Raw genomic sequence first — 12,874 nt, 5'->3', positions numbered from 1 at the left:
ATAAATCTAGTTTCATCTTACCCTTTGTTGGCATGATATGAACATGCAGAATTTTTTCCTTGTTGAGTATATTAAGTGTAACTAAATAGTTGTGTTTTATCAGTTACAACTCAGCTAGTGAAATTTTATGATGCAATATCTCTTCAAAATAAAACTAAATAAGTATTTTCAGTATTTATGAAACCCTCTCATATTCCTGTGTCATGTAGTTGGATGATTTTGATAAAAGTAGCGCACATGAAGAATGCCAAATGGCTAAGTTGGTAAAGTTTTTGCTATGGATATAAGAGATTTAGGTTCAACTTGCCCTAACTTTTATATTGAGCCGTACTTCCACCTATTTGATTCGATAAAATTTCGTTGAAATACATTTTGCAATAGAGAACCTCATCATCATCGGGCAAATTTAATTACCAAATAATCATATTTAGTTCCATGATGCTACTTAGGAGAGCTACATGGACTTGGTTAAAAAAAATATATCAAATAAAAGACAGATTATTTCTTATTTAAAATTTGAATAACTTAAAAATATTAAGAAAAACGGTCACTTGCATTTGGTAGCCCAGGCAGCATTACAAACCCATTATCCGCTGCCCATAACCAACCCAAACCACCAGACCACCTCTAGCCGGCTGCCACCTTGACTTCCACTACCGCAAGAACTGTGAAAAGGTCGTTGGTGTAATTTTCCCCACCCGAAGGGAGCCCAATTTTGTCATAACTCCAAATCACTGAGGACAATCTGGGAAAACAAGCCCCGAATATTTTCCCCAGATCCCTTCGCTCCCTTCTCGCTACGGAAACTCCAGCAGCCCAAAACAGGGCCTCACACGCGCACATTACTGCACGCCATTATATATATCATCATCTGCGCGAGCTAAAAAAGAGTCAAAACGCCTCGCCTTCTTCCTCTGTCTCTCGCCATACCCCTCTCCAAAAGGTACGTCTCGCTCTGTTCTCTCTCCTTCAATTTCTTTTAATTATTGCCCCTCTTCTAGGGTTTGTGAGATTCCGAGGCTCGCGAAACCCTAGTTCTCTGGCCCTCGGAATACCTCGCGTGAGGAGGGTGAGGAACCCTAGCTCGCCCTGCGGAATCGGGTGGGCTTCTCGTTTCGTCTTTTCTTTTTCGGTTCTTGCGGGGCTTTTGGGGCTTAAACACCCGGGAAAGATTTGATCTTGGGGGTTAACCGGGGCAGATTTGGGATCTAGGTTTCGGTATCCCCTTGTTATGGATTTGAAGGAATTGGATTGGTTTCCTGATGCAAAGTTAGGTTTTTTTTTTTTTTAGGTTGGTGGGTTGTCTGTTCTCGTGGTTCCTTTGCATGGAAGGATTATTTTGGAGGCGGGTTTCAGTGGGTAGGAATTGATTTAGCACCGTAAAGCTCTATTGTTTGAACTGTGCTTTGAGTTGTAGACTAGGCTTCTTCTTTCATTCTGCTAGAAAATTGGCTAGATCCTGAGCTTTAGCTTGGTTGGTTGCTATTATATTCTGTTTATCGATTTTTGACGCTCAAGACCTTAAATTTCTGGTAAAGATGATCTTTTTACTTAAAACGTTGCCATATTTTGCTAGTCCACTGATGTTACTTAATTGATCTATTGTAATAATGCAGTCATTTGTGAAAAGCTTACATTTTGGGATCAGCGTATAACTGGCAGCAGCAGCTATTGTCTGGGATCCATTGCGTATTTGGATGCGTTTCTAGTTTGGTGAACTTGCGGTGGATGGATAATTGATTGGATATAGTTCTGCAATATAGTTTGCTTGTTGCACGTCTTCCCTTATTTTCTTGGTGGAAGGGACAGTAGGTGAAATTGTGAAGTGGTGATTGGTTGGCCATCCACAACAGATACTACAAAGGTAGCATGCATCAGGCTGATTTGAGCTGCCTCATGAGACAATAAGAATTTTGGGATTGGAATTGTTTGTTATTTAAGTGAAGCAACTTGTTAGCATCACCTATAATATCCTCATTGGCATTGACTCAACTCATACACCTGTGGGGACGGCTACTTGAAGACCTCCAGTGTTATTCTAGTCAAGAGTATTTAAGATCAACTCCTGTTCTGTTATCTTATACCAAGCCCTGATTCCAATCATTCATGGTCAGACAACTCTATTTTGTGATGGACTTTAGTATAAACTGCCCATATCAGCTTTGATGTTGGAGGCAGTATGCCGGTAATTTTAAGGAGAGATGCAAAGATTTTCTGCTGCCAGCTGTGGTGCTGGAGTTAGTAACAGTGCCATAGGTGGGGCATCTGCTAGGGAAAATGCTAGGGCGGAGTCATCCTTCTCCCCATCGAACTTTTCGTTGAACCCAAGGTGATTCTTGTCTTATGCTTTCTCAGTTATTTAGTGTTTTGCTGCTGCTGGTTGTTTGATGATTATTCTTGCCTTGTTCAGTATACTTCTTAACTAATATTTTCTGTCAGGTAGCGTGTGTAACTAGTTTTCTGTTATGAAACTTTTGGTAATGCTGATCCTAGAATAGAAGAGTGTTGTACTTTACTTTGAAAGGAGAACAACTTTAAAGCTGGCCTCTTTCTGTGATAACAATTTTGGTAATGCTGCTCATAGGATAGGAAAATGTTGAAGTTACTTAAAAAGGAGCACACTTATGATGCTAATCTCATTTTGACTTTTCCTATTGTTTATGGTTGCATGAACATGTGCACACACCAACTAATTGGTACCAGATTGCATGGATACAATTTTTATATTTTTTAGGATTTGAAGAGTAACATTTTATTGAACAATGATCTAAATTTGATGCTGCTATGGAGCTCAAATGTGAACTTCTCATGTTAACATTGTGTCTACAAATAAGTGGCATCCATTTGTTTAGGTAAATGCGTGTGTAGTTTTATTGTTAGTTTTGCATAAGATGGAGGGAGGCTCACTGGGGATCCTTTAGTAGCTAAACAATCATCTCATTTTAAATGCTGACATATCTTCAAGAGCTTCTTGAGTGCTTTAGCTTTTTAGTTCATTTAAGTCTTTGAGCAACTTGAACCATTACTATTAATTAGGGCCCCTTGCATGATAACTTGAGTTCTGTCATTGCTGAGAACCTTTCATGATGAACATGAACCAAATTATGTAGGAGACCTATTGGTATTTTCTAAAGCATGAGCGATGAAACTAAGCATTGCAATCGGATGTGATTGTGTCCTTGCAATGCATTATGTAAACAATGGAAATAAGAAATTCAATCTGTTGTTATGTATGGTGCTTCTAAATACAAGCTAATGAATTCTTATCTATATTGCAACAATGTAGAATATTGAAATAAGATTTGGCAGAACTCAAGTCCATCAGAACTTGGTACCCAAATAAATGCATCATATAAACTTAACTAAGGATATGTTTATATACATCTGAAAAGCTTCTACTAAAAACAATGCATGAAATCTTTTTAGTTTTTTTCATAAACATGTCTTTAAAAGATCCATCGTGGTGACCTTTTGTTCTATCAATCAAGTCTGCTAGTTTTATCTGCACATCAATTACTAAGTGTTGAAGGATTTTTTGGGCCCCATTTGTTAGCTGGAATAGAGGGGGGATATACTCCCGAAAGTGTACTTTATCTGGCCAAACAACATTTTCAGTCTCTTGGAATAGAGTTATACACATACTCGGGATAAGTAGGGGGATGGTATAATTCTATTCTACGATTTTGGTGGGACAGACTTATTTTGTAGAATAGAAGAAAACTATCACCTTCATTTTCGTTTTTGCCCTTATGCACTCTCTAAACATACAAAATAATGGGAGGGTAACTTCTTGTGATAAAATCCAAATCATCGCAAAATCCAATCACATTAAATGCATATGCACTAATCTCATCAACCAAATGCACAAAGTTCCTATTCTGTGGTGTGAGTTCTATCCTATCGAACTTATCTGGCTAATTTTCCTTATCCCTTCAAAATTTATTATGCAACCAGATGTTACCTAAATGTATGGAGCAATAATACTTTGGTTTGAGGACCCGAAATTTGTTTGAAAGCCTACATCCTAAGTGGAGATCCAAAGAATGTTTCTTCTATCAAGAATCAAAGCCTTTCTTTCCATCGGATGACAGCTTATTCTCGATATACTTTGATGATTAGAGCATTGCATGTCAGTGACTTGTTACACATGATATGGTGTTCTATTTATTTTATTATTGCACAAACTTATTAAGTGTTGATATAACCTTACAAGTAATGTCAGAGATAAAAATTAAATTGAACAACCATGCATGCTAGTACATCCTTGACAAGAAATGAATTGATATTTCACCAAACATCAAAAAAAGCTAGATATTGAATGTTATCAAAATTTATGTCTTTAACCACCTCTCTAAAAAAAAAATATTGTTTTTTGTTGTCCCTCCTCACCTCATTTTTTCACTTCCTCTCCTATCCTACCCCCTGGGCTTTGTTTTCATAAGTGAATGTTAATAAAGTGATTGTGGTCACCACCACTACAGACAAGGCGATGGTAGAGGCAAGGAGAAAGACTAGTTGAGATTATTTTTATTTGCTACTATCACCATGCTGTTTGGAACTCTTGTAATAAGCATTCCCTTCGCGCATCAAATTTTGTCTTTCTGCTTGTATCTCTTCATCCTTTTTCTTTCTTGTAATCGTTTTATGGACATAAACTTTTACCACATATTTATACGAATATCTGTGGGAAGCTATGGCCAGTTGTAACTATATAAACTGGGCTATTGCCTCTTAGTAATTGCTTTTGAAACTGGAAGATATTGTTTGAATTATATGACATGAAGAAAACACCTAAATTTAGAGTCCAAAAGGAGGCAGATTATAATTACAGAAAATTATAAGGTTTCTTAACTAGGTATGGCAAGCTCATGATTAGACTTGCTTTTCTAGTTTTCTAGTTTTTTGTCAAACCTTTTTTTTTCATCGCAGTACTGCTTTCAATAAGTCTATATTATATAATAAATCTCTTATTTGTTGATATATTTTTAAGAAATATGGCTTTAGTTGAGCATTTTTAACTAATGAGGCATTGGTAAGGGTATGTGCTTAGATGTGCATTTGGGAATCTAGAGTGACAAAAGAAAGTCCTTAGATTATATGGATGGAATCTCTGAAAGCAAGGTATGCCGTACTGGCCTGAACTAAGCGGTACAGGGCGTACTGTAACGTACTTGTTCGGTATCGGTATCCGGTATGGGTGTGCGCCAAAAAAATTCTGTACTGTATCGTATCGACACTATGCTAGTGTGGCACCGGTACGAGGTCCGGTACCGAGACGGCGAACCTTATCTGAAAGAATTTGAAGGTGCTGGCATTAAAATGGGAGGCAATTCTTCATAGGAATAATTGGTTTAAGTGTTTGTAAAGTTGGATTCCAATAGTTGACTTGAGGCTCGATGGTTAAAGCAGATCACATCTACAGTTTGCATGGATCAGTTTTCATTTAAATGGGTCTGCACTGCTCTGAGATTGCTATTTAATTAGATGCCTATGTTTTCTGAACATGATTGACCTTGTCCGCTAGGTCTTTGTATTTCATACAGTGCCAGGCAAGCATGGTAAGATATGGTCTGTTAATGATTGTGGCTAATTGGTAAGCATTATTAGTTCTCCTGCTTGTGGAACAACGCATTTTTTGCAGTCTAATTATCAATACATGTGGTTAGTCGCATAAGCATGGTTGACTCCTCCTCATGTAAGTAAATTTGGCTCAATGGCTCAGCTGCATGCACACCCTTTGTCAGATTTGTTCATAATCATTTTTTTGCACTGGAATATTTTTTCTATCATGTATTTTCTTCCCAGGATATGACTGGAGCTCCATTAGCATCTAACTGTTAGTCATTTGGTGATGAATATTATATTTTTATCTAACATAATTTAAGGATGAAATCAATTAGAGAAGATTATGCTGGTGAATTTATTAATACATGTTTTTTAGTTATTTGAACTTGTGTTTGAATCAAGGTTCGCCGTGCCGGTACCGAACCCCGTACCGTTGCCGCACTAGTATAGGCGTACCGAGTATCGATACAGTACAGTATGCGGTACACCAGGTGTACCGACATTGGCGTACCGATACCAGTACCCATCGGTATGGTACGGTACATCTGGTACCGACTGGTACCGTTCGGTACAGTATACCATGGTTTGAATGCATGCCTGACGACATCATATTCTGACTCATCCATGGACATATTGTGAATACCTGAATGAAGCTGAAAGTTCATGGTGATTGTATTTATAATTGAAGAAACCCATTTCTACTTTTCTTCAAAATATTTCTGCCTTCCTTTCCAAAGTAGTTGTAAATCTTTTTTTAAAACTTCTGACATATTTGTTTTTGCAGGCGACAACCACAACTATCCCCTTACAAGCTAAAGTGTGATAAAGAATCTCTCAATTCTAGGTAAATTTTACACTTGAAAATAAAAATGACATTAGCTTGGTATTGTTGGGAGAGATAGTGCTCATTATCAACTATATTGGAACTCAGTGATTTCTTCCATGATAAACATACTCTTTTTCCTCGGTTTTGTTTACTTTATCATTATATTCTTTCTCCCTCACCTTGTAGCTACAAAGTGAATTGAAAAAAGAACATTTTCATATTTTCACACAATTATATGCCTCTTAGTTCCATTCTCTCTACTAGATAATGCAAAGTGATAGTAAGAATTAACTTTTTCACAAAAATTATGTTTGTGCCATGCCTGTTTTTATGTACTGCAAAATGACTATTTTATTCTCTCTTATAATTCTTAAAACTCTTCTTTAGACTTGGGCCGCCGGACTTCTATCCCCAAATCCCAAACTGTCCTGAAGAGACACTAACAAGAGAATATCTACAATCTGGATACAAAGAGACTGTTGAAGGCATTGAGGTGTGTTTCTTTATCACTTTTTAATTTTTTATTTTTTTTCCGACTAGTCTAGGTTTAGCTTACGACCTAAAATGTTTTGTTTTCTTTCTTCCCTTTCGTATTCATGTATTTTTGTATAATTTAGGACTTTGTTATTCTTTTTGATGCTAACTTGTTGATAATAAGATGGGAAGAGGTGCGGAATCATTTGTTTACTTTGCATTTGATTAGCAAGGTTTCAAGAAGTTGCTCCTTTCGTTGCCGTTTTTATATTAAGGTAAAAACTGTTAGTTCAAGGTGGTCAGACTGCTGAAGGATGTCTTTTTTTTTTTTTGAGTTCAACTTTATCTGATCTCTTGGATGTGTAATCTCTAGTTATTATCAAGTACATGCAAGGTTCGTCGAACCGGTGTTGGGTGCCATATCAGCCGACAGTCGGTATGGTATGGCACCGGTATGGTATGGTACTAGTTTAGTACCATATCGACACATGACATGTCCAGCACGCCGGTCATTTGACGGTACGTCATTTTATTTGTTTATTTTTGTTTTTTCAATTTCTTTCGTTTCCTCAATTTTTTGTGTCCTCCTATGATTTTGATGATTATGGTTTAATTTGTAATTTTGACAGTGTTTTGATGTCTTTTTGTCATGAAATGAAATTGAAGTATTTATAAGTGAATATACATATAATACAACAAAGAGAGTCGGTTTAATGTATTTAAAGTACAAAATATGTACTGACTTTTAAAATTTTGTGGAATGTCAATGTCCCTCATAGATATCAGGATCGCAATCGTAGTCTGAGCCTATGCTATCACTCTAAAATTTCAGGAGTGTCACATATTCTTGCTTGCCCGCTGGATAGCTACCCTAATACTGTTCCTTTATTTAATTCTAGGCTAGCTATTGGAAGATCGCTGCAACAAAATCCGACCCATGAGTCGCCATATCGATACTGAATCGATACTCGATCTCGTACCATACTGGTACTAAAATATTATGCAATCTTGTATCGTACCAACATTTGGTATGTTCGTTGCCTCATACAGTATTGCATACCCACATTGTAATAGGATAGTACCAGTACGGGATTCGGTATTGAGACGACGAATCTTGCATTGAAGGATAGTACCTACTTGAATACGATGTCTCAAATAAGCCATATCGATCCGAATCATATCTAACTATGTGGAGTAGGACTGGTGTATGACTCGGATCTAGATATGTCCAAAGATACTACTTGACGTGCAATGTTATCTGTAGCTGTAGTATTATGTTTAGAATAACATCAAGGGGCCTTTCTTCTGTATGCAATGGTATCCTTGCGAGTTCTTTCTGGTCGGGTATTGCGGTCTCTATTCTATGTGGTACAAATAAACTAGGACTCGTTGGTGAATGGAAGGCCACTCTAAGACTATGAGTCATATACTGCTAAGTCATGTCCATTGCTACCCTTTGGCCACTGGATGCATCATCGCTTCAATTGCTACCATTGCTGGTATCGTGGGATGATTTGGGCAATTGGGCATTCAGGTGGAGCAATTTAGAATGCTGAAGGCTATGAACAATGAGAGATTTTGCTAGATTTGAATCGAAAGTATTTGATACAATGCTGTAGTAGCCTTCAGAATTCTCTCAAGTCCACTACCAAAACTATTGGCTTGTGACAAGCCCTCGACGTGACTGTTTTTAGTGTCGTCTAGGCATATCTTCTCTCTTGCCACTTGGTACTGATGAACATCTAACACAAACTTGCTTTTTTTCTTAATGAGACTATTGAGTGCATTGTTATTGGTAGCAAAACAAGTGACTCCTAATTTCAATATCTCACCTCTATGTACTTCCTCATCAAAGATAGCATCTATGTTTGGTTGCATATTGGATCGGGTTGTCTTAACAACCTACTTCATTCTATGAATATTCTCGATATCCATCACTATCTGATCTATGTAGTATACAACACTTGGAGTCTAGAAAATATGTGGCCGTATATCAGTTAGAATCCTCCAAGGAGTTCTTATACTGTGGCCCATTATCTGTGACCGCTTGCATGATAACCTCCATCAATCTGAAGATGTAATGGGCATCTTGCCCCTGATTCGAAGCATCAATTGACTCATGAAAAAAATATCTTCCGGAGATTAGATGGTCTATTGGGGATGGACGGTCGATCGATGTTTTGGCGGACAGTTGGGTGACTGAGCAGTCGATCAGTCGTCTGCCAACCTTGGTGGATTTGGTGAGATTTTATGGATACAGAGTCTGTGATTTGTTGGACCTTGTTGGGGGTCAGTGGAGGGAGGGGTTGATTCGGGAGGCATTCGGAGAGCAGTTGGCAGAGCTGGTTCTAGCACTATCGGTTCCATTTCGGAAGGAGTCGGACAGGCTAGTGTGGAGGCCATCGGGACGGACGCGGGTACGAGCTAGGGATCTTCTTTCCATGTTCAGTAGGGAGTCAGGCCGGCAGATAGAGGGAGGATGGATTTGAAGGATGCGGATTCACCTGCGTGTAGCGCTCTTCATCTGGAAGGTGGCATGAGGATGCCTACCGACCAGAAGTTTGCTAGTCCGGCGAGGAGTGCGGGTCACGCAGTGCTGTGTGGTGTGTACAGAGGTGGAGGAGACTATTGATCATGTTTTTGTGCGGTGCTCGAGGGCGAGAGAGATTTGGAGTAGATCACCGATTTCCTTGCCCCAGTCGGTGGAGTCAGCACAGAACCTGATTCTATGGAGAGTATCCATGCGGAGCCCCAGATCTTGGGAGGAGGGCATTTTTAGAGCATACCCGGCTTACCACATTTGGGTGGACAGGAATGCGGGCATACTTGAGGGTAGGAGGCTGTTATCGAGGATGGTGGTTGACAGAGCTATATTACAGTCCGGGGAGGTTACCGCAGCCTCTGCGTTATTCGCTGGTGAGATGGCCAGGGACATCTGGGGCACTTTATCCGCTGTCATAGCGCCCAGGTTCGCCTTTGTTTCTTGGATGCACCCACCTTTTGGTTATCTCTAAGTGAATTTCGATGGGAGCATGTCGGTGGATTGTGTATCTGAAGGGGTTGGATTTGTGATCAGAGGCTCCTGGGGCAGGTTGGTGGTAGCAGGGGGACAGTGCACGCCGGGACTTACAGTTGTAAGGGCAGAGCTTCGAACTGCATGGGAGGGGTTGTCATATGCGAGGAGAGTCCTCAGTGCCGAGTGGGTGCTTCTTGAGGGGGACTCCTCTGTGGTGATTGATTGGATTCGAGGTGTGGATAGATATGGTGATGATCATCCCCTCATTAGAGAGACTCGGAGACTGGCTCAGGAGTTGGGTGGCTTTCAGGCAGCACACGTATTTCGGAAGGCGAACAGGGCAGCAAACTGGTCGCCTCCTTCGTCGTCCGGCACTCCGGAAAGTTCCTTTGGACATCTATAGGAGGGATAATCATATGCGAGGAGAGTCCTCAGTGCCGAGTGGGTGCTTCTTGAGGGGGACTCCTCTGTGGTGATTGACTGGATTCGAGGTGTGGATAGATATGGTGATGATCATCCCCTCATTAGAGAGACTCGGAGACTGGCTCAGGAGTTGGGTGGCTTCCAGGCAGCACACGTATTTCGGAAGGCGAACAGGGCAGCAGACTGGTTGCCTCCTTCGTCGTCCGACACTCCGGGGAGTTCCTTTGGACATCTATATGAGATATTCCCTCTGCTTTGTACTCTTTACTTTCTCGGGATTTGGCAGTATGTACTCACTTTAGAGCTATATAATTTGCCGTTTTGACCAAAAAAATATATCTTCATATTATAATATGTTAGAAAATTGATAATGTTTCACCTGGTAGGACTTGCCCAACCATTATACATTAGAGTCAAACTATAGATGTCCCACTTGATCAGTAGGAGGCTATCCATTTCTCTAACTGCTTTTATTATTGTCTGGTATCTCACTATATATATATATATATATATATATATAAATAATATTCTTAAGCCTAGGAGGATTTACACCCTGACTGGCTCTCTGGATGGAGGCGATAGCATACTGATAGTATATATTATCTATTGTATTTGCGGAAATGTGGTTAAAGCGGAACTGGGATGCAATTACTTTTTACATGTCCTTTTTCCTATCCTTCACCCATATGGTTTTGATCCTCTACTGCTTGGAATCCTCGTTGGAAAGACATATTAGTCTACATCGTGAATGGTGGCTCCTGTTGGTATCTCTTTGGACATCTTTTCTTTTTTATTGCTAAAAGCCTCATAGAGGCTATACGACCATCACCTTTGCCGACGACCTTCTTGATTGATAAAGTCCTCTTGTAGCCTGGATCTACCCTAATAGACTTGGAACAAATACTGACTCAATATGAGGTCCCAAACTCCTCATCATTTGGAATGATTGCCTCATACTCATCTGGTTACTTGGAGTTGTATGATGGTGGCTTTGTTGCTTGGCATTCGACCTCTGCCTTCTTCTTAGCACTTTTTTGCTTGGGTGCCTTGACTTTAAATAAGTGCTTCTTCATTAGCTGGCGGACCTTCTGTGGGCATTTCCAATAGGTAGACACGTCGAGGCAACCATCGACCAAATGTTACTTGAATTTCGTTACCCCTCTATCTTTAAACTATATGTTGCACTATTTGCACCTTCTGTGGGCATTTCCAATAGGTAGACACGTCGAGGCAACCATCGACCAAATGTTACTTGAATTTCATTACCCCTCTATCTTTAAACTATATGTTGCACTATTTGCACCTTTTGTGATGTATGTCTGAGAGCATGTCTCATGATCCCAATTAATAACATGCTCTGGCTCTTTCTTCCTTCTTGAATATATTCTTGCAAGTTTACTGAACTCATGTCGAGCATTTTTTTCATCAATTCATAGTTAAATAATTATTAAAAAATTAGTGAAATTATATTGTAATTAAAAAATCACTAAATAGCCGAGAAAATATTTCTACAATTTTTAAATATGTAGATTTTGTTAAATATTTTTGGTTAATTTATATATAATAAATTGGTATTAAATTATAAAATATCTAGAAAATTTATTTTAGTTCAGAATAATGTAAAACCTTACTACAAATCATATATATATATATATATATATATATCTCAATTGATCGTTTATTTAATGAATTATTCAAAAAATAGTGAATTTTCATTATAATGCGAAAATTCAGCTTTCTAATTCAGAAAATTCTTCTGAATTATCTATACATAATACCGGTTCTTCATATTTTTTATATTATTTATGTATTTTTAATTATTCCTTAATTAAAAACTAATATATTTAAATATTAAACATTCAGAAAAATTGTTTTACTTTGGATCGGTGTAGATCCCTGCATGGGTTGCTATATATACTTTTCAAAGCCCATGGATATGCACACAAGATCTTTTATTTTTCAAATTTATTAAAATTTGACCTAGATCTCTACACGCATGATCATACTTAAATTTAAATAAGTTGCTACCAAATTTTGATAGGGAGTAGCATGCATGCCCCAAAACATGCATTTTACAAATTTTTTTTGATCATTATCTTCTTTATTATTTTTAATCTATTTTTTTATTTAAAAATTTATAGAGTTAAAACAAAATTATGATTTTTGCTGCATTGCATAGATCATCCATAGATCTACAGCATATCATGAAATTATGCCAAAATTCAAAATTTTGGCTTGATCTCCCCTTATTTTCTTTTTTTTTTGCCTCTTTCGACATCAAAAAGATAAAGAGAGAAGAGGGGAAGGGAGAAGTTATGCATCTTGTTTGATGGTAACTTTGAAGGATGCGAAGTTTGCCTTCTAGAAAATGATCTTTTTAAACTTTGTGTAGCTAGGATAAGGTGGAAGAAGGGAGATTTATAGTTTCTGTCCATTTTTTCAGAATTGAGAACGTGGTTAGAGGTCTGTTGTGATGGAGCTTAGATGCATTTAGTTTCTGGGTGTATAAGTGATAGAGAAGGAAAAAATATAAGTGATAGAGAAGGAAAAAATATAAGTTATGCAGAAGA

At 38.3% G+C, this 12,874-nt stretch overlaps 1 protein-coding gene and 1 long non-coding RNA gene across 3 annotated transcripts in view; one reads left to right on the top strand and one right to left on the bottom strand.

Annotated features, from left to right (window-relative positions):
- Positions 1–792: 792 nt before the first annotated feature.
- LOC103722361 (mediator of RNA polymerase II transcription subunit 12-like) overlaps positions 793–12,874 on the top strand; it is a 35,706-nt gene continuing 23,624 nt past the window's right edge. The window contains exons 1-4 of one of the 2 annotated variants that reach the window (XM_008812893.4): positions 793–943; positions 1,617–2,329; positions 6,350–6,409; positions 6,779–6,884. In XM_008812893.4, the coding sequence (XP_008811115.1) occupies positions 2,202–2,329; positions 6,350–6,409; positions 6,779–6,884 (294 nt within the window). In that variant the 5' untranslated portion in view covers positions 793–943; positions 1,617–2,201. Of the gene's footprint in view, positions 944–1,341; positions 1,360–1,616; positions 2,330–6,349; positions 6,410–6,778; positions 6,885–12,874 lie in introns of those variants that run through there. The other variant, XM_039126796.1, reaches the window with a different exon arrangement.
- LOC113463764 lies at positions 7,185–11,869 on the bottom strand. Its single transcript, XR_003388593.2, has 2 exons — positions 11,499–11,869; positions 7,185–11,389 (listed from the first exon to the last, which is right to left on the bottom strand). It is a non-coding gene; the product is annotated as an uncharacterized LOC113463764 (long non-coding RNA).

The sequence above is a fragment of the Phoenix dactylifera genome, chromosome 5 (assembly GCF_009389715.1).
Source record: "Phoenix dactylifera cultivar Barhee BC4 chromosome 5, palm_55x_up_171113_PBpolish2nd_filt_p, whole genome shotgun sequence".
In the NCBI taxonomy this organism is placed as follows: domain Eukaryota; kingdom Viridiplantae; phylum Streptophyta; class Magnoliopsida; order Arecales; family Arecaceae; genus Phoenix; species Phoenix dactylifera.
Note: the sequence above shows the minus strand (reverse complement) of the source record. Positions and strands in the feature narration are given on the sequence as shown.